The sequence below is a fragment of the Mustela putorius genome, unplaced genomic scaffold (genome assembly GCF_011764305.1).
Source record: "Mustela putorius furo isolate JIRA1106 unplaced genomic scaffold, ASM1176430v1.1 tig00003987_pilon_pilon_pilon, whole genome shotgun sequence".
Classification (NCBI taxonomy): Eukaryota; Metazoa; Chordata; class Mammalia; order Carnivora; family Mustelidae; genus Mustela; species Mustela putorius.
The window spans coordinates 16,275,346-16,297,887 of record NW_025422126.1 but is presented as its reverse complement, the minus strand read 5'-3'; the positions used below and the strand labels follow the sequence as shown (position 1 = coordinate 16,297,887).

Here is a 22,542-nt window from a genome sequence, read left to right as displayed (position 1 = left end):
AAGTCAATTATTAATTTACAGTATTTGCCCAGTCCTCAACACACTGACCAGCTAGTGTTGAGACAACCCACAGAACAATGGGAGTGTGCTCAAGGACGAACCTGAGCAGAACTGACGAAACCCCATACCAGAGAGAGAAATGAAACAGGATATCATGGAGGAGGTCCTGAGCTCGCACAACACACAGGTGGAAAGAAGGAGTTCTGAGTGAGAGCAAAAGCATGAGCAAGGACCGAGCAGATGTGGGAGAGGGAGAACTGAATACCCGCTCTGGGCCTGGCCATTGTAGACACTGACGGAGATCCACAGAGAGCCTGGTGCATGGAGTCTGCCTTCCGTTACAGGAGATAGGGAACAAGTGAACAATATATCATCTTTTAAGGTAGGGATTAAGTGCTAGGAAGCCTTTATCATAGCAAGTGGGTGGAAACAGAGCTAAAGCAGTTGGTTATTAGAGAAGTCCTTTCAGTAAAGTTGGCTGAACACCTCCACTGCAAATATCAGGTGACCTGTGTCCCATACTTGAAAGAACAGCAAGTGCAAAGGCCCTAGATGAAAATGAGTTAGGCATGTTTAATGAGCAGAAGGAAGGTCTACATGGCTGAAACACAGTGAGCAAGAGGAAGAAGTAGGAGAGCTCAAAGAGGAAGGCAGGGCCATAGGGACCCGATAGGTCAAGGTAAAGAGTTTAGATTTTGTTTTAACTCACCGGGAGACCGTTAGACGTTTTAAACAGGAGAATGTTATGTTTGGGTTAAGTTTTAAAAGATCACTTGACTGCAGTGTGGAGAATAGATTGTAAAGGGGAAGAAGGCCAGCAGCAAACCTAACCAGGGAAGAGTTTCAGAAGCTGAGCCTTATAATGTGGCTTGTACTAGGATGCGCTGGTAACCCTGGAGATGAAGGGATGTGAAGACCTGGGATGCATTTGGGCAGTAAAGGCAACTGTGCTTGAGGATGGCTGGATGGGGACAGGGGAGCAGCAATCTGGGATCACTCCTTGGTTTGGGCTTTGTGCAACTGTCTGCCAGGTGATGCCCCTCACTGAAATGGGGAGGCAAAGAGAAGGACAGGTGAGGAAAGGGATCAAAAGTTCTGATTTGGGGGGGCGCCTCGGTGGCTCAGTGGGTTAAGCCGCTGCCTTCGGCTCAGGTCATGATCTCAGGGTCCTGGGATCGAGTCCCGCATCGGGCTCTCTGCTTAGCGGGGAGTCTGCTTCCTCCTCTCTCTCTGCCTGCCTCTCTGCCTACTTGTAATCTCTCTGTCAAATAAATAAATAAAATCTTTAAAAAAAAAAAAAAGTTCTGGGCGCCTGGGTGGCTCAGTGGGTTAAGCCTCTGCCTTCGGCTCGGGTCATGATCTCAGGGTCCTGGGATCGAGTCCCGCGTCGGGCTCTCTGCTCAGCAGGGAGCCTGCTTCCTCCCCTCTCTCTCTCTCTGCCTACTTGTGATTTCTCTCTGTCAAATAAATAAATAAAATCTTTAAAAAAAAAAAAAAGTTCTGATTTGGGGGGGGCGCCTGGGTGGCTCAGTGGGTTAAGCCGCTGCCTTCGGCTCAGGTCATGATCCCAGGGTCCTGGGATCGAGCCCCACATCGGGCTCTCTGCTCAGCAGGGAGCCTGCTTCCTCCCCCTCTCTCTGCCTGCCTCTCTGCCTGCTTGTCATCTCTCTCTGTCAAATAAATAAATAAATAATCTTTTAAAAAATTTTTAAAAAGTTCTGATTTGGGGAGGAGCGTGGAGGGATGGGGTAACTTGGATGATGGACATTAAGGAGGGCATGTGATGTAATAAGCATTGGGCATTATATAAGTCTGATGAATTACAAGCCTGTACCTCTGAAACCAATAATACATTATATGTTAATTAATTGAATCTAAATTTTAAAATGTTTTAAACATAAATAAATAAATAAATTCTGTTTTGGTCTTTTTAAGATGTGTGCAGATACATCAAAGAGGATGTATCTTTGTAGGCAAAGTAGGCAGTAGGATGCCTACTAACAAAGTAGGCAGCAATAATCGTAATCTGGAACTTATATGTAAGAAGAGAAAAGAATCAGGCTTGAATCTCAAAAGTATCATGTCTTCTTCCTCCCTCCCTGCTATCCCTCCCTGGAAGGTTCTCGCACCATCCCCTGCTTTACCCAACTCCTTTATACAAGGAAGTCCCGCACATTTCTGGTCTGGGTCAAGTGACTCTTTGCTCACATGCTGCCCTGTTCAAAGATATATCATAGCATTTATGATACCACACTCTTAGCACTTCAAACCTGTCTCCTCCAGTAACCTGAGACCTCTTCCAGGAGGGACCTTGTCTTATTCCTCTTTGTATTCCTAGCCATGAGCACGGAGTCCAATAAATGTTTGGTGATGAATAAAGAAAAGGTATTTTATTAGAGTTATGTCCCGTGTGTCAGACCACCTAGACAGTGGTGTGAAGGGAGAAAGATTCAGCAAAATAAAGGCAGGTGCACAGTTATTGATAACATGAAATCAGTGGTGAGGTAGGTGGCTCACCTCCACAGAAGAGCTGGGTTGTTCAAACTTAACTTGCACCTACAAATCACAGGAGGATCTTATTCAAATGTAGAGTCCCACTCTGGAGGGATGGGGCTCCTCAACTCTGCATTTCCAGCAAGCTTCCAGGTCATACTGGCTCTCCAGAGCCACGGCTCCTGGGGCATTACTGTAGTACACTGCCCCCCACCACCCGTCCCAGGGCTTAGCTGAGAATTACTATCATTAACAAGTACCATAGTATCGAACAGAGACTGTACTGCAGATGTGAAGAGTCTGGACACAGACGCTGGACAACTCCTGACCCAGAACAAGGCTACAGACTTGCACAACCCACTTTTCGCCTCGGCCACCTACACAATGGTACAGCCTGCAGCACAGAGAATAGATCCAAACACTCCTGGATGGGGCAGGTCTTGGCAACAGAAATTTTGGAAACACTCACATAAAATTCAGGTTTCTCATTCTTGTGGATTCTTATAGCTTCAGCAACTCCAAGGTTGTAGGCAGCATTTTTCTGATTTTGTTCTCTATTAGACAGACTTCTCATCTTTGAGAAAAAAATCACATATTGACATAGAGCCTTTAAAATTTTAATTCTATTACATTATAATTATCTAACCAAGATAGAACTTGCCTTTTGGAGGCAAGGCACTTTCTGATGTCTTCTTAGATCTATAAAAGTAGGTTGGGGAAGGTTTTTTTTTATTTCCTGTTTTGGAGCTTTAGGCATCACCTCTATGGGAATCATAAGAGGGAATGGAAGATTTCGTAAGTAGTTCCTTGATACCACAAATGCAAGAAGCAGTAGTAGGGTCAATTATTGGAGACCTCAGAAATCTGGATAGTGCAAATGTGAACATGCTATTCTCTCTTTCCTTGCTTAGGTAGGCCATGATTTTGAAGGGAAAAGCTTTGATTATGTCTTATTAGAAATCACAATTTAAACCATATCAATCCAGGAATTCTACCTTTAAAATTCAATCCTTGGGGGTGGAGGAGAGGAGAAATCAGCAACAGGTGCAAACATTCAGCTGCTTGGGTGTTCATCCCAGTGTTGCTCGTTATTAGTGAAAACTGGATACAGCCTACGTTTTAATCCCGCAGTAAGTAAATGATCAAATATGTTACAGAACAGACATATTTAAGTTGGTTTGGGGGGATTTTTTTTTTTTAAGTAGGCCCTATGCCCAGCTTGGAGCCCAATATGGGGCTTGAACCCACAACCCTGAGATCAAGCCCTGAGCAGAAATCAAGAGTCAGACACCCAACCAACTAAGCCATCCAAGCACCTAATGGAGCATTTTAAATGGCACTTTATAATCATGTTCTACTGTCCCATGTTAAGCACTCTTTAATCAAGGTGTTGAACTACCTGCTGTTTTAAGAGAGCCTCTTGATCCTTCAGGATTTGATACTGCTGAATGAGTCGCTCATCTTCTATCTCTCTCCTCTTCCTTTCCTCACTGTAGCACAATGGGGAATTGCGCTGCGCTCGTTGCAAACACACATAACACATCTCCTACAATACCAGGTTTGAAGACATATTAATTCTTGCCTTTTGCTTTTTTGCCTTCACAATCCCTTCATAAGCTCTCCAAAGATTGAGTACGTCAAGCAACATACTTCATAAAAGGATGTATGAATGACAATTAATAAATTTAGATTTGTAGAGAGGGCCCCCAAAATACCTAAGAGGACTTACTGAACTCTCATTTGATCAGAAGCATTTATAGCAACGCAAAATTAGAAAGAGATATCCCAACCCCACTTCTGTTAACCCCAGTAGATTTTGACTAGTAGAAAGATTTATTAAAGTCCAATTTGGGGTGCTGAGTACATGAGCTAAATCCATACATTGAAAAAAAGAGCAATTCCCATAATTCTCATTGAGAAACAGAAGTGAGAAAGATTCTGATTGGATTTTTTTTGTTGGTTTGAAAACACAGTACCTGTCCTGCCTTATTATGATCCTGGCAGGTGGGGACTGGAGAAAGTTTAGGCTTCATTTCACTTTTCAAACAACCTGGAGATGACAAACTATAAAAACAGTGCAACACTAATTAATGTTTAAAGCAGTCTGACATGAGCCATGACAATTTTAGAGGCAAGTATAAATATAAAAGAAATAAAAATACCTTTTTTTTTTTTTGCAGAGAATCTCTATGCATAGAGGTTAAGAACCCATGCGTCATAGCAAATAAACTTGGGTTTGAATCCCGCTTTTTTGCTTATAAGCTGATGCCATTAGGAAGGCTGAGTCACCTTGCAAAGCCTCAGTTACCAATTCTGTGAAACTGGGATAAAATTTATTCACTCTATAAAATGAATTGTGCTTATTATATGCACTGTATTAGGCATGGGAGGTGCAGTGAACAACAAAACATAGGAAAAAAGAAAGAAAGAGAAATCCTGGGCCTAATGGAATTGACCTTCTGATAGGAACTGACAGCCAGTTGGTAAACAAGATGAATGAATGAATTCAATAGTACGCATGATGGTGATAAATGCCTTGCAGTGCTGGAGGGACAGAATGTATTAAACCATAAGCAGAATCCCCAGGGATGCTCCACCAAGACGACATTTGAATAAGGTGAGAGAGTAACAATAATCATATATTTCTGCTCCTGGGAAGATAATTTGATACAACCTTCCTGAAAATAATTGCTAACATGTATCAAAGACAATGAAAAATGGGCCCATCTCTTATCTCAAAAATTTTAGGTTAAAGTTTTTATCCTATAGGATATTCAAATGTGTGCAGAGACTTCTGTGTAGTTATATTATCCCAATATTATTTATAATATTTTAAAAACTAAATATCATCGGAATATACAAAAGCAGACTGGTCAAACAAAAGGTTAAATCACTGAAATGATATGCAATTATCTGTTTATATCCTGAGATATTTAAAGCCATGGGGAAATGTTTACCACTTATTGTGGTAAACAAAGCTTCATATGATATGATCTCAGTTGTACTTAAAATGTGTACAGGTTTCAAGTATAAATATATGTATATATTGTATACGCATTAAAATGAAGAATATATACCACAATATTAGCAGAAAGTTTCATCTACTTATGGGGTTATGACTGATTTTTTGTATCTTTTGCTCTTCTCATTTTTTTTACTTTAATGATCAGATATTACTTTATTGATCAGATATTACTTTATTACAGATATTACTTTAATGATCAGCACAAAAACCATTTTTTGGCCCACACCAATAGGAAGCCTTTATTAATAATCCCTAACAATTAATTACTCTCCCTCCTCTTTGCAGCTTCCGTACTTTCTTCTGTTGTCTTTGTCATGAGTATTACTTCTTCAGCATCAGTCTCCCTAAAAGACTCTTTTATGAAAGCAAGTTTATATGGTCTTTTATATGTTGTGTGGCTCTGTATCTTCAGTATCTAGAATAATGTTGGGCATGCAGTGGTGCTCAGTGTCTGTTGGATTGAACTAAATTCCAAAGAACAAGACACTTAATTCTCAATTCTCTTTCATAACAGTGAGATTATTTAAAACAAGTTTGCTGGGGTGCCTGGGTGGCTCAGTGGGTTAAGTGTCTGCTTTCAGCTCAGATCATGATCTCAGGGTCCTGGGATGGAGCCCTGCATAGGGCTCTCTGCTCGGCAGGGAGCCTGCTTCCCTCTCTCTCTCTCTTTGCCTGCCTCTCTGCCTACTTGTGATCTCTGTCTGTCAAATAAATAAACAAAATCTTAAAAAAAAAAAAAAAAACCAAGTGTGCCTAATGTTTTGAACATGACCTTAGTATCCAAGCAAGTGCATACATCTTACATATAAAAGTGCATATATCATACATATGTAAAGTGCATATATAATACATATGATAGCTGATACATTGTGACACATTAATAAATTCAAAGTTGACAGCACAGTGCAAGGTACATAGTAGATGCTCAATAAATACTTGCATACAGTTGACTGATTGGAGATCTTAAAAAGTGTCCTCCTCAAAGAGGAAAAAAATATAGAATTCTTTTGATGTAAAATTGTTAGAAGACATGGCCATGATGATTTGTAATACATCCATTGATTCAAAGAACATTTATTAAGTGCCAACCATGTTTAGCAAAGCTGCTTTCCAATTTTATCTAAATATGAAACTGTGTCATATTGTAATATCCAAGAACAGGAAACAACAGGGGGAGGCCTGGGTGGCTCAGTCCATTAACCACCTCCCTCCAACTCAGGTCACGATCCCAGGGTCCTGGAATCGAGCCCGACATCAAGCTCCCTGCTCAGTGAGCTCTCTCTGTCTCTCTCTTGCTCTCTCACTCTCTAACAAATAAATAAAATTTTTAAAAAGAAAAAGAAAAGGGAAGTATTTGTAAATCCACAAAGAGATTTAGATGTTTCCTCCTCTGTGCTATTTTGTTTCCATCTCTGTTATAGCAAGTATCCTACTGAATCAACTAATTATTCTAGGTATGTCTGGGTTCCCCACTGGATGGTAAGCCCTGACTGTATCTGTTATCTCAATCACCTAGCAGGTAGAATGTACTCAAGGATCCTGGATGAAGGAATGAATGCACATTCATTTTAATGCCCTGCATCAAGATAGAACTCAAAAATACATCTAGTAACATATAACAGGTAAAATACCAACGCATTACCTTTCAGGGTTCATAATCTTCCCGCCACTCCCATTGCGCTCTAACTTGTTCGGCAAGGTGGCGCTTGTCATTTTGGGAGGGGATATGGCTTGTTTATCCCGAAGTCTCTTGGGTGATAAGATCTCTGTAGAATGAATGAAACCAAGTTTCCTTCCAAACTTAAATGGGTAGTTTTATACCTAACTGATTCTTAAAACTCATTATTTTACTAGGAAAAATTTTTATCAAGAAACATTTCTTATCTTAAATTATTGTCCCTTGCCCAGTGTAGTTAAAACAAATTTTTTTGCTGTGTACTTCTTATGTGCAAAGCTGGCTGGTCACTTTAGAAAATGCAAAGAGGCAAGTCTTGGCCCTTAAAGATCTTTCAGTAGATGTATAGACAGTTCCCTTAATGATGGTTCTGCTCGGGGCGCCTGGGTGGCTCAGTCGTTAAGCGTCTGCCTTCCACTCGGGTCATGATCCCAGTCAAACCCTGCATCGAGCCCTGCATCAGGCTCCCTGCTCAGGGGGAAGCCTGCTTCTCCCTCTCCCACTCCCCCTGCTTGGGTTCCGTCTCCCGCTCTCTCTCTCTCTGTCAAATAAATTAATAAAATCTTTAAAAAAAAAAATGGTTCTGGGCGCCTGGGTGGCTCAGTGGGTTAAGCCGCTGCCTTCGGCTCAGGTCATGATCTCAGAGTCCTGGGATCGAGTCCCGCATCGGGCTCTCTGCTGAGCAGAGAGCCTGCTTCCCTCTCTCTCTCTCTCTGGCTGCCTCTCCGTCTACTTGTGATTTCTCTCTGTCAAATTAATAAAAAAAAAAAAAATGGTTCGACTTGTGAATTTTTGACTTTATGTTGGTGCAAAAACAATATGCATCCAACAGAAATTGTACTTTGAATTTTGAAGTGTGATCTTCACATATCTAGGGATATGTGGCAGAGTACTCCCTTGGGATGCTGGGCAGAGCAGCAAGATGCATCTGCCAGTCAGCCACACAATAACAGGAGCAAGCAAGCAGTGCATTTACAACTATTCTGTACCCAGACAACCAGTCTGTTTTTCTCTTTCAGTGGTCAATAAATCACACAAGATATTTAATACTTTATAAAATAGGCTTTGTGTTGGATGATTTTGCCCAACTGTAGGCTAATGTAGGCTAAATGGCACATTTAAGATAGGCTAGCTATACTATTCAGTAGGTTATGTGTATTCATATGATAGTTTCAACATATGATGGGTTAATCTGGATTTAACACGCTCATTAAATAGGGGGAGATCAATAGCTGGGTAGAAAAATAGGAGAAAAAGAAAAAACATGAGCGCCCTCATTTGTTGAGATCTTATTACGTGTCAACAATGCTAAGTTCTTTACATACATTGCATAAATAACAACTCAGGACAATGAAGAAAAAATGTCTAAATCCCAAATGATGGTGCCATCTTCAAGGGTCTGCCATGTTCAGAGAAGACAGAAGACACTTCAGAGTCCAGTGATGAGAGGAGTGAGATGTAGAAAGGACGCGGAGAGGTAAGGAGGATTGGGAGAGACTCTAAGAAAGGGAAGGACATTGTAGTCAGGAGAAAAAGCATAAGCAAAAGCATGAAGGCAGGGAAGGGCAAGACATGTTAGAATATGGACAGTTTTGCTCAGAGAAGAAGTCTATGAGGAACAGTGACAGATGAGGCTAAAAACACAAAAGCATGGGAATATTAGGCTAAAAGCTTACATGTAATCACGTAGACATCACGTGCAAAACTAAGATCCACAAACCAGTGTTCACCCACTGATATGATTTGTTTGGCCCACATTTTTTGCTTCAGTGTCAATTAGTGTGTTGCCCACAGAGCAACAGTCCTCCAGAGGAAGTCTTCTGAGAGTAGTACAGAAACCCCTAAGGATCTCTAGGACCCTTTCAAAAAGTCTTTGAAGTCCTAGGATTTTCTTCATATGCTTCAACCAAACAACACATCATAACAGATTAGGTAAAGACATAGATATAAAAATCCAGCTATCTTCTATTAAGTCAAATATCAAATGCTGCTGCCCCTCGGAACAATTTGTTACTTAAACTGTAACCCCTGGAGGATTTTACTAGTTGCCAAGCACATTTAGATATGGCCTTAAGAAATACATATACTGACAACAGGTCTTTGGGGAGAAGGAGGATGTACGACTGTGAAGCTGGGCAGCTGGGGATGCCCGGCTCGCTCAGGGCGGAATGTCGCCCCTTCACAGAAGCCCCGCAGCTGGGAACGCCCGGCCCGCCCAGGGCGGAACGCCACCTGCTTCAGGGAAGCCGAGCACCCGGGAACGCCCGGTCAAGCTCAGGGTGGAACAAAAACCGCCTGCTTCCCTTTTTCGTGATCGCTCCTTTCTCTTTCCAGAAGTGCTCGTAGTTAGTTAGATGAGTCCTTTGAATGCGCTTGGTTAACTATAAACTTTATCCTCCTCCTTGCTCGTCTGCAAGACGGGATTAACGTTTGACCTTCATCAATCCTTCTGTTGGCTATTGTTTTCTATCCAATAAAAGTGAGACTGTGGAGTTGCTTGAGGCAGCAGTCCTTTTCGACTGTTGTCCCCCGCTCCCAGTCTTTTGCCTCTGACTTGTTTGTGCCTAATTCTTCTCTCATCGCTGACTGGAAGCGGCAATCAAAGATGCAAAATTATCATTCTCTATTTATAAAAGTATTATTTATGCTAATGTATCACCCTATTGTGTTACATGGAACACACTTCATGCGTTTATTATCTGCCTGGACCCCATAGGCATCTGAGTTTTGGCCTCTTTGAGTAATGGGGAACCAACAAAGAGATCATAGTCTAAAAGCCTGAGCGTCAGAAATTGGTCAAGATGAGATATAAGATTCCAGGAATAGAAGATATTTGTTAGATGGAGTGGAGGGAGGTGGGAGGGATGCGGTGACTGGGTGATGTCCACTGGGGAGGCTATGTGTTGTGGTGAGCACTGTGAATTGTGTAAGACTGAGGAATCACAGTACCTATGAAACAAATAATACATTATATGTTAATAACAAAAAATTTTTTTAATAATAGTATTTTTTAAAAGAGAAATTATCCTACTTTCTATAATTTTAAAAGTTAAAAAAAAAAACAGAAACAGATGTGGATTTTTTTTTTCTGAAGATTTTTGTTATTTATTTATTTGACAGACAGAGAGATCACAAGTAATCAGAGAGGCAGGCAGAGAGAGACAGGGGGAGAAGGCTGCCTGCCGAGCAGAGAGCCCGACGCGGGGCTCGATCCCAGGACCCAGGACCCTGAGACCATGACCTGAGCCAAAGGCAGAGGCTTTAACCCACTGAGCCACCCAGGCGCCCCAGATGTGGAATTCTATCAAATGCTTTTCGGAATCTAGATTTGGGTGATTTGCTTTTCTTATTGATGAACTGTATAATTTAAATACATTTCCTAATGCCAAACGATCTCTACATTGCTAAAATAAATCTTGTCTGGCTACCATGAAAAAAAAAATTCTACTTGAAAAAATCCTGAGACTTAAGAGATTTAATTAACATACATAAAATATCAGCATGGTCATAGTATTTAGCAGATATTCTGTTATTATTAACCATAACCAATTTACTTTCTTTTGGATTTAAATGTTTACCATATATGCTACATTATACAATTACATTTATATAATTTTTTGGTAATGTTGTTCTAGAACTTTCTTATATCTTTAGAATAAAGAAATATAAGTTTTTAGAAATCATATAAACATAGGTAGTTTTTCCTCAGATGTTTATGAAAGAGATTATAGGATTTATATAATAAAAATAAATAACTTTAAAAACCATGATCTAAATAAAAGAATGTATTTGTTAGAAAGAAGAACACAGTGATTATTCATGAATCTAATTTTATCTGGGGCACAGAAGTCACTAAGAAATATGGCTGGACCTAGAAGCAATAAAGCATGACAAATGATGCCTAGAATCATTGGCCTACCTCTGATTCCTTCTTCTTTGTCTGGCTGGTCTTTTAATTTGCACTTCCTTTGTCTATTCTTTCTACCTTCTTCTACAATGGTCTCCATAGGTGGTTTGTTCTCCACCTCCTTGAGCTCAATCCTAGAAATAAGCCACAATGTTTACTGCACTGGACCTGAATAGGTGACCATGTGAACTTTCAATCCTGAGAAGCAAGCCAGCTAGCTCTCTGATTCTGAAGTAAGCCCAATTCCCTCAAGGGGGCAAGTGTTTTGAATTGCTGAGGCTCTCTTTGAGTCTAAGTCTGAGAGCCTGACCAAGACCTTCCCCCTCAACACTGGGGGCTCAAAAGCAGCTCTTATACAGATAAATTGTGGGATTTAACCCTTGGGTTTAGTTTCAGTTTAAGTTTGTCTGTCTTTTCTAGTTCTATACCAAGATGCCATTAGGAGTGATACAGTGAAAGGTGGCTGTTGGATGGCTTGAGGGCAGATTCATAGCCTGTAGGCAGAGTATGTCTGGAAATAATCATTTCTTTCCTCTTTCTTTATCTGCCCCACAACTCGACCCCTTCCCCAGGCAAAAGTGAGGGACTTACAAAGGCACAGTGGGGGAATGGGTTTGTTAGTTGGCATATGCAATTGTAGATTCTCTGTGGTCTCAAGTATGGAGTTCGTAGACTGAGGGGCCAAACTTCACATAAATACAACGTCTGTAACTGTTTTGACTATTTGAGTCCTCATGTCCATGACTAGGCTCTATGATTAACAGGAGAGTCTGTCAGTCTCTGGTCTTGAACCAATTCAGTTATTTCTTTCTTGGAGTGCTTAAGCCAAAATGTGTCCTAGCAGGGCAGCCAGATTTGCCTTCCCAAATACAATCAAAATAAAATTATTTGAATTCATTGATTTCTTTTTAATGAGTAAGGCAACACAATGCAATGGAAAGGACAGTGCAGCCGTGAGGAGCCGTAGTTTTATTTCTGACTGGGCCAGTCAGTTGTTTGGCCATTTCATCTACAAGATGAAGGGGTTGGACTAACTCTTCTCTAATGCTTATTCTGGCCCTCATACTGGTTTTGCTGAGGCATATGTCATACAGTCCTTTCATCAGCAATCCAACAAACATAAGAGAATGTCACACACTCAAAAACCATGAGAAAATAACACTCCGGAAAGCTGGTTATTATTCCCCAAACTTCCTCCTCTTGAAATGCATAGTAGTCAGTTGGGCAGCCACGAAGATGAAGAACATGATTAAGGGCATGCAATGAGTGAGTGAGAGAGACTCACTGGAAATAAAAGCCATCTCCTGACCCCTGTTCCAGTGTTCTCAATACTGTACCATGTTGTTTCACTCGTTAAAAGGAGGGGGGGGGGAAGAATTAAAATTACAATTAATTTTGTACATCTATAAAATGGATAAAACTATAATACATACCCTACATCACTGTAGTGAAGATTCAGTACAATAATACTGAGAAAATGCTTAACAGTATCTGACATCTACAGTTAAGTGTTCCATTGATGACAACTATTATTATTACTATCATTATCATTATTATAATCATGTCAGCAGCAGTCACCAGTAATGCCCACAGCATGCTTGAGATAAAGTTGTTCCTTTATTCTACCTGTCTCTCCTACAGCTTGAGGGGTAAAAATCAGAGTGTAGACAGGAGGTGGGCTACACTGCAGAAAGAGGAAGCTAGGTCAGAGGAAGTGATAGAAGGTAGAAGAAAGCGCCGCAGCTAAGAAGAATTGCACTTATATTGCAGGGACTAACGGTGATGGGAGGTAGTATCAGAATTTCCAGGGAACTACAAGTAGTTTAAAAAATGAATAGTCCATATGGATCTAGAAGGTACAATACTAAGTAAAATAAGTCAGACAGAGAAAGACAAATACCATATCATTCCACTCATATGTGGAACTTAGGAGTTCCACAAACAAAGAAAATAAGAGACCAAAAAAAAAAAAAAAAAAAGCAGATTCTTAAATACAGAGAATAAACTGGTGGTTTCCAGAGGGAGGTGGATGAGGGGGTGGTGAGATAAAGAAGATTAAGAGTATAGTTGTTGTGATGAGCACCAAGTGGTGTTTAGAATTGCTGAAACCTCAGGAAAAAAAATAATATAAAATAAAAAAGAAATCGTCTGTGCATTGTTTTCTATCTTAGCTATGGAAAGTATGCATAAAATTCTTCTTTGCTGGAGCACTGAGAGAGAAAGAACACTGAAAGCAGCATGAGCTAGAAAAGGTGAGAAACACAACCCAATCACATTAATAAGTCAACAAGGATTGCTGTCCTGGAGGAACCTGTGGAGCAAAGCACTGACCTTGGAAATGCAAGCACACTGTTGGGTCGCTTCCCTGAGATCTCTCTGCTAGACAACACGGAGTCCACAGTGCCAGGCCTCTGAAGGACAGAGACAGAAAAGGCTTACACCAGGACACAAACACATCTAAGCTACCGGCCGTCTCACAGGCAAGGCTACCCTGGTACTCTCTATTGTTACTTTTTTGAGTGCTTAAAGTCTAGAGCTTAGAAAGTCAATGAGGAATTATTTCACTTACCACCCAGGTAGTCCTATACCAACGTCACTGATGCTGCCTTTTCTCAAACCATCGCCTCTTTGGAAATTGCCTTCGGAGTTTATGGCTTCCTTTACACATCATTGAGAGGAGAGCCAACTTAATAAAAAAAAACTATCAGGAAAATGAACAAGCAAGCTAATTTCATGCTTGACCCAAAGAACTCTAAAGTTGGGTGGTTAAGAGAAGAGCTTGAAGTTGGTGGGTTCATATTCACATCTCCATATTGTTAAAGTTATGTAGCCTTAGACCCTGGGCATATGGGGCTAACAATGGGCTCTAATTCATGGGATTTGGGGGTACTGTATGTAAGTGGCTGGCACAGGATCAGCAGTCAACAAATAGCAGCTATTATCATTATTACTACATTAGGCAGTAATCACACTACATATTATACTAGTATAGAATAATATACAAAATTATTTTGGGATTAATGACACAGTTTACAAAAGGCTTGAAAGGAATTTCCAAAAAGAGGTTTTAAATATGTTTCCACCAAAAGCAGCATCATTGAAATAAACCCACAGCTTCCTAAGAGAACCACTCTGCAGAACAGCACTCAGGTTTAAGTTCTGGGACATTTGGGGGGGAAACAATCACTCTCACCACTTTACAGCAAGTTCCCAAAATGTGTTTTATAGATGTTAACAAGTATTGGATTAACCTAAAGTTCCATGATTCATGATTCAGGCAGTTAAAGTGGCTTCTCTGTAGCCAGACTTCTCAGACCCTTGAACAGGCCTGTGTGCTTTGTGCTTCTGTGTGTGAGGTTGATATATGTAGCAGTCCTCCATTGGCTTTGGCCTCCAGGTCCTCTTTTCATAGGATCTCTCTCAGGACTACTTTCTGGAAAATGCTCCTTAAAAGTTATGACTTAGAGTACAGCAGGCCAATTAAAATGCTGTCCTTTCTTAGAAATGCATTATTAAAGCTAAAGAGTTCCCTAGTATCCCTGAAGATTAGAGATGGGTGAGTGCTTTGGCCTTGTTTCTGGTGGGTTTTCATGGAAAAAGAGGGTTATACCTTTGTGTGTTTCCACTTTACACACACAGGGTCGGTACCTCTCTTTAAGATCCTGCATGAAACCAGATTGTGGAGAAAACACCAACAGCCTCACTTTGCACAACTCTTAAAGTCCCTATAACAGAGCTCCATGAGAGAATAAAATAAAGGGTAGAATTTGACCATATTTATAGAATTTAATTTTGTAGCCTTTTGACTTAAAAATCAGGCTTTTATTCTGTGGGACACAGGATTATCTAATATTCTATGATAATCTAATTCACTTATACCAGCTTTGTTGGTTCCCAGAGGTGAACCTAGGGCACGTTAAGCATCCATTTAGTCCCACTGATTGACTAGTTCACTAGCTCCTTAAATTCTGCTACGTCCAACTTAGCATGAAGATCATACCAGTTACAGAACAGTTAACAACGATGGAGTCAGTCAGAAATTTGTTCCACAATATGGCAAATTAAAAGCTAAAGAGAGGGGCACCTAGGTGACTCAGTGGATTAAGCCTCTGCCTCCATCTCAGGTCACGATCCTGGGGTCCTGGGATCGAGCCCCATGTCGGGTTCTCTGCTCAGCGGGGAGCCTGCTTCCCCCCTCTCTCTCTGCCTGCCTCTCTGCCTACTTGTGATCTCTCTGTGTCAAACAAATAAAATCGTTTTTTAAAAAGTTAAAGAAAGATACATTTCCATGACTCAATTCACTGTAGGTTTTCATTAAAATGCTATAACCAGCAGAAAGAAAAAAAAAATAGAATGATTATAAAATCTGGTTCTACCACTTAATAGCATCCTGACTTCAGTCTCCCCACATAACCTGACCTCCATTTTTCTCATTTATAAAATCAGGATGATAATAATGCAGTTTGATAAAGTTTTGAACCACAAGTGAAATAATACATGTGGAAGAATTGTTAAACTATAAGGTACTATAAAATATTTAGAATTATGAATGTTTCTATTACTATTTAAATTTTTTAATTGGCATTGACTCAAAACTTATTTTAAAGTTTCTTTGTCCTTCTAAACTTTGTCAAAGAATTAGTCATCTATAAACAAAGACTTCTTCTTACTTGGGGTAAGTGCCATTTAAAATATGCCAACCTGAATTTTTCCTTTTTTTTTTTTCCTTAAAGATTTATTTATTTATTTATGAGAGAGAGTGTGTACATGCAAGCCGGAGGAAGAGCAGAGAGAGAGGGAGAGAGAGAATCTCAAAGACTCCCTAATGAGCATGGAGCCCAATGTGGGACTCAGTCTCATGACCCTGAGATTATGACCTAAGCTGAAATCAAGGGTTGGTAACTTAACTGACTGAGCCACCCAGGCACAACTCCACCTGAATTTTTCTTAATAATGACACACACTTATTTCAAAGCTATGATTGGGAGAGGGGTTTGGAGAAGGAAAACATTAATTTACATTTGCTAGGGCTTTTGCCAAAGTCCCACTTCCATCCACAGAACAAAGGAAGTCCTTATAAAATCTCATCTTCACTTTGTTGCCTTTAATCACAAGGACCCCGATTCCTTTGAAAGTAAATTCCACATTTCGTTTGATGGAAATGGATCGTGATAGAAAAAGCAATGTCTCCTTCACGCATCCTTCCACTGTATCCCTGCTAAATGGACCCTCCAGGGATATCATGACAAAATTAAGTGGAACAACTGGAATATCACCTAGAGGAGTAAAGACAGGGTAGGGGGGAAAAGTAGAAAATTACAACAAGAATATATCATATACACTCACAAATAATTCTCAGTACTCAAAAATAGACTTGTCCATGTGAACCCCTTAGTTGTACCTTATCAATAGTCAGTAATAGGCACAAATTTCCCTAAATGTATATTTTTTTTCTCAGAATAAGAACAATTAGCTTTCTAAGCAGTACTGCAGACAAGCTTTTGATTTTATCTTGGAGACACAGTAATAACTAACTTCATCGCTTCATCAGAGGTTTTTCTGAAGTTGTCAGCCTTCTTCTCTCAGGACATACTCCAGCAATATTTGTCTATCTCCTCCAGTTATCACACCATTTTGAAATGTTTATAAATATCTATAAATGCCAAGTGTTTTGAAAAGATAGTCATCTTCAATAGAAGTTACCTTCAAATGAAAGTTTGTCTTATCAGAGGGCATCAGACTGGATAACTTGCTTTTCCTCCCTAATAAGTTCATAAATGATACTGCAGAGGAATATGGTTATAGCTAGCATAAAAATAAGCAATTGTTCTGTTCCACTAGAACAACAGTCAGAAAAGAGGGTAAATAACAAAGATGATCAAGATGATAAATCCAAAAAGGGGCAAGAAACAAGATCCAGTAACAGAGGAACAGGATAGGAGTAAGATAAGAACATTCTAAACATTCATTCAGCAAGCATTACTTTACAGCTTTTCTGTCTGATAGTGCTGGCTGGTGAGGATTAATATAACTACGAGACATATATCAGCCCACGGTCTTCTGCACAACTTAATGGTGCTTCTATACGACCACCCTCTATTTTACTTTTTATTTTTTGTAAATGTCTTAAAAGAAAAGGCTCTGATGCCTGCCTCTAGATTGTCCCCTCCCATTCATCCAATGCTTCTCTTCAGTCTATCTTCCAGTCCACTTATCTCAGTAAGGACAGTATCAACTCAGGATGGACAAGCTGATGGAGAGATTGTAAATCTCACTCTCATGACTGCTCTGTAACTTCTGTTGGCCATGCCCTCTCTTTGCTCTTGTATCCATGGCACCATTCTTGGTTCTCCAATTTCCTCTTCCTTGGTCTCCATTGCTGTTTCCTTCTTCTTCTACTTCTAGTAAGATGGTGTTTTCTTGGTGAGTGTGTGTGTGTGTGTGTGTGTGTCTTAAACAAGACTTTGTCCTTGTCTGTCTCTTCCCCTTATTTCAAACCTCTCCTGGGTAAATTAATCCAAATCTTGACCTCTAGATTCCATCCCTCTCCCAAGCTCTGGAATTCTCTCTACCTAAGTATCCCTACAGGAATTTCAAATTGAACATCTCCAAAACTGAACTCATTACTTCTCCTGCCATCCCAACCCGCCTGCCCCTTCATTCCCTGTGACACTAATGACAAGAACATATATGTATTTTCCAAGAAATCTGAGTCATGCTAAATACCTCCCTGCTTCTCGCTACCCACCACTCTCAACTGGCAGCCAAATCCCATCAGTTCTCCATACAAAATATGTCATGAACTGACTCCTTCATCTTCCTCCCGATTGCCAATGCCTTCATTCAGGTTTCTATCATATTTCACCAAACTACGGTAATTAAAGATTTTATTTATTTATTTATTTATTGATCTATTTATTTGAGAGAGAAACAGAGACAAAGCACGAGCAGTGGGGAAGGGGAGAGGGAGAGGGAGAAGCAGACTCCCTGCTGAGCAGGGAGTCCCATGTGGGGCTCAATCCCAGAACCCTGAGATCATGACCCAAGCAGAAGGCAGACACTTAACCAACTGAGCCACCCAGGTGCCCCCAAAACTACTGTAATTAAAAGAACTGTTTTCCTAAACTAAAAACTGGATTAGTACATTCAAGTCTCGCTCAAAAATTTTCAATGACTCCTCATTGTCTATAGGATGAATTCTGAAGTCCTTATCACTTATCACTTTATCACCTTATCATGCCAAAGGCCCCTCACAATTTGACCACTACCAACCATTTTTGTCTTACCTCCCTCCACTTGCCTCCACAATCATATGCCCTGGCCACACAGAAGTACCCATTACTCCTTTCATAGGCTTTACTCCTTCTCTTATTCTTGAGTCATTCACACTGTTTCCGAAATATTTTCCATAGCTTCTCTGCCAGCAAAGTCCTATCATCCTTTAAGACGTCCCATACATGTCATCTTCCTAACTCTCCCCGAGCAAAGTTGGGCATGCTCACCTCTCAGCTCCCCTAACACTTGATCCAGTTCTCACCAATGCTGCTTTCACAGCATTTAATCATGTTGCAACATCTGCTTTCATATTTATTTCCCATGCTAAATTCTGAGATCTTCAAAGGAAGAATTATGTCTTGACAATCTTTAAGACTCACTGTATAATGTTTAGTTACGTAGTTAATTAATGATGAAGAATCATAACCCCAAAGGTAAACTCTAGACAGAACTGTTTTTGTGAATTAATTCAAGCATATATATTTAATTCTGAAATTTCTTCAAACTTGTAAAAAAATAATTCTGTAATCTTTAAAAAAAAAAAAAACTACAGATCTAAACTACTTTTTTGCAGGATACTATGATGGTAAACTAATTCTAAGGAGCAAATGTTTTTGTCAAAAAAAAAAAAAAAGATTGGCTATCTTTTCACTTTGCTAGGTTTTTGATGAATTAGGATATTATATGTCCATAAAACTCTAGGTAAAAATATCTGAACAGTCCATCAAATCTACCATATAGATTATATGCATAACTAAGTATAATTTGTTGCTATTTGTTTTTCCAATCTTTCCTTTTTGGTGGGAAGTTTGTCTGAAAATTAACTTTCAGGGAAGTTCACAAAAGGCAAGTTTTAGCCTTTTTACCTGCTGACTTCGAGGGTAGACTGTTTCTCTTTGTCCATCTATCAGTCTGATGCAGGAGCCAATAGTAAGGAAGATCAAAAGGAACACAGCCCAGAAATCAGGAAGGAAGCCCCCAAAGGCCCCTAAGGAGCCAGAGCAGGCATCACTAAGTCCACACACCAAAGCTGGAGCGTAAGCAAGCATCCTGTGTCAGGTGGCATGCCTGTTTTGCCTACCACTGTATTCCAAGGTCCTAGAACAAGGCCTGATACATAGTTGGCCCTCAGTAAATATCTGTGGTAAGAGGGAAGAAAGGAAGGCGGGGGAAGGAGGGAGGGAGGAAGGAAGGAAGATTTTAGGGTGTGAGAGGTATACAAGGTGTTCATCTATGGAATTATTAACCTCACTTGTAAATTTTAATAATTTAGATTATGTATGATAGAAACAGTTAGAGGTCTTTTTTCATAGCTAACATGGACGATAATTCTAACCAGAGACCCTAATTAACTTTTTCAATAGCCATTTTTAACTTCTTAGAGCCTAAAAAAGTGAATAAAGTCTGCACAACTCTGTAATGTGGCATTTATATAAATTTGCCTTGACGTCACTTCAAGTCTTCCCAGGCCTGCCTCTTAAGCTACTGAGGTTTGAAATGGCCTGCAGGAAGACTATTATTTCCTGTGTTGTCCCCCACCCACAAAGGTTCCACATGAAAACTGAGCTCCTCAAATCAGAAACCCATAAGGTACCAAGTAGACACACTTTGCCCTTTCATTTTCATCCCCAGGCCAGTTACTTTCTGAGAACGTCTTAAATGTTGAAGAAGTTTACCAGGAATATATATTTTGTTTTGCTTGAGTCCATGAATCTGCACTAACTTCTCGGCCATGATAAACATGGGTCTCTGAATCAGAATAAACTTGTTGTTTCCCACCTCCAGTTTTTGTCTCATGAAAGTGAAAGTTCCAAGTCCTGGAATCTGAACTCCCTGCAAGAAAAAAGGAAGGGGGAAAAAAAACAGAGCAACAATCAGAAAAATAACCCTTAGTACCATTATCCCAAAAAACATGGAAAGAATTAACCATTAAATAGTCAATGATCTCTACAATCTCCTACAACTATAGCACGTTATGACTTTAAGTTTTCATATAAATATAAATGTAATACATTGATATCCAATCCTTCCAACATCAGATCTCCCATCTCCATCATCATTCAAAGGCTGTGAGGACTAAGAAAACTTGTATGGATGCCATTGCTAATTTTAATTTATATTTAAGAGTCCTCTTGTCCAGGGTACCTAGATGGCTCAGTTAAGAGTCTGCCTTTGGCCCAGGTCATGACCCCAGGGTCCTCCAATGGAGCCCCCCGTGGGGCTCCCCGCTCATCAAGGAGTCTTCTTCTCCCTCTCCATCTGCCTCTCCATCCCCCTCACACACCTCCACTCACACCCACTCTCTCTCTCTCTCTCTCTCTCTCTCTGATAGGAGGAATTTGAGAGGCAGAGCCAGGGGGCTTGAGGGTAGGGAAGGAAAAAATTAAACAAGATGGGATTGAGAGGGAGACAAACCATAAGAGACTCTTAATCTCACAAAACAAACTGAGGGTTGCTGGGGGACAGGGTAGGGAGACGGTGGTTGGGTTATGGATATTGGGGAGGGTATGTGCTATGGTGAGTGCTGTGAAATGTGTAAGCCTGACGATTCACAGACCTGTACCCCCTGGGTCAAGTAATACATTATATATTATTTAAAATAATTAATTAAAAAATTTAAAGATTCCTCTTGTCCTAAATTGTGTGAAATTCCAAATTTTAATCATTTGCCATTAGAAAGAGGTAATTTAAGAGGCCATAAGAATCTCTACTTTCCCATTCTATCTTTTAGGTTTTGTCTCTCATTTAAAATCAGACAATCCAGCATCCTAGGCATATGCTGCAGTGGAATGATGTTGGCTGCTAGGTAGAAGCAAATGCTTTTCGCTCTCAAACTGGGTCTCTGTCTCCCTGAAAATATCATACCTCAAGGGTTGCAAATGCCTACATACACCATGAAAGAATGCAGGGGAGTGAAGGTAGCCAACCAGAAACTGCAGTGACTAGAAAGTACAAATCCCATCCAAAGGCTAGAGCCCATTGTTGGCTCCAGTGAAATGTCAGCATGCAGGCATGGAAAAACTGGTATTGTTAAATCTGCTGATTTTTCAAGAAAAGAGAGAACAGATGCAAAACTTTATATAAACTCTCCAAATTTTAGGTGGTGATGACAAATTCAAATTATCAGAACAAACAAAAGTTTGAAGGATGAATTCGGCCCAAGGGCTGCCGTATTGAGACCTCTGGGTAGCATATAAATGTTCCACAACTTCCCAACACCCCTCCAAACTTCTCAAAGTTCTGACCAGTTCTACAGCATCCAAACTCAAGGCAGGCCAAGATTTCTCATTTTGGGCAAGTTGAGTTCAGTCCCTCACTGTCTCCTTGTATTTTAATGAAAAGCCATTCCCTGCAAGGAAGCAAGACAGGAAGCAATATATCCTTCTATAGATACGCCAGGAACTATCTGATCACAGATAAATAGAATTTATCTAGTTCCTCTACACATAGCCAGGTTAGTCAGTGCTTGGTATCACTAGAAGAGTAGAACTCTTAAAAACTCATTAATGTAAGAATAAAATCCGTGTTTGTTAAATCTACTATCCATAAGTCAAAGTGGGAGCATCATAAAATCACAAGACTGAAAGTTAAATTAGGATGGCTGTAAAGTCTGCTATCTTGCTCACAGCAAAATTATACAAGACTAAGAAGGAAAGATCCTTTGGACTCTTGCATTAAAGTATAAATCCTACCTTGTGCAGGGATAGCTGCCGTTCCACAAATTCTGACACATTTGCCCATATAGCAGAGACTTCTGAAATTCAAAGGAAATAAAAAATAATTTATTTAAGCATTCATGTGATAGTATCTGGTGCTAGTATAAAAAAGTAAATATGAAATGCAGAATCAAATAATAGTAATTCCCAATTAATTTAGAATTGGAAGAAAGTAAGGTCATTCCTCAAAGTTAATTTTCCTAATAGCTAAAGCTCCCCCTTTTAAGTTCCAAAAATGTGCTTAATAATAATAATAATACAATAAACTTTTGAGTAAAATCTTTCTAGGATAAAGGGAACTCTATCACACACCTTTTAATTCTATAAAGGAAATTCTATAAATTCTGTAAAAGTGTGACAGAGTTCCTTTTATCCTATAAATAGAGCTAGCCAAGTATAATCTAGACTTGTTTTAAGTTTTTATTTAGGGGCGCCTGGGTGGCCCAGTGGG

General features: G+C 40.0%; 1 protein-coding gene across 3 annotated transcripts in view; it reads right to left on the bottom strand.

Moving 5' to 3' along the window:
* Window positions 1-22,542, bottom strand: part of CCDC81 (coiled-coil domain containing 81) — a 44,610-nt gene that overhangs the window by 13,308 nt on the left and 8,760 nt on the right. For 2 of the 3 annotated variants that reach the window (XM_045071442.1, XM_004763539.3), the window contains exons 3-11: window positions 22,068-22,129; window positions 20,052-20,208; window positions 16,120-16,376; window positions 13,432-13,511; window positions 11,113-11,234; window positions 7,161-7,284; window positions 4,470-4,557; window positions 3,893-4,039; window positions 2,963-3,067 (exon numbers count right to left, since the gene is read on the bottom strand). In XM_045071442.1, coding sequence (XP_044927377.1) covers window positions 2,963-3,067; window positions 3,893-4,039; window positions 4,470-4,557; window positions 7,161-7,284; window positions 11,113-11,234; window positions 13,432-13,511; window positions 16,120-16,376; window positions 20,052-20,208; window positions 22,068-22,129 — 1,142 coding nt within the window. The remainder of the gene's footprint in view (window positions 1-2,962; window positions 3,068-3,892; window positions 4,040-4,469; window positions 4,558-7,160; window positions 7,285-11,112; window positions 11,235-13,431; window positions 13,512-16,119; window positions 16,377-20,051; window positions 20,209-22,067; window positions 22,130-22,542) is intronic. The other variant, XM_045071443.1, reaches the window with a different exon arrangement.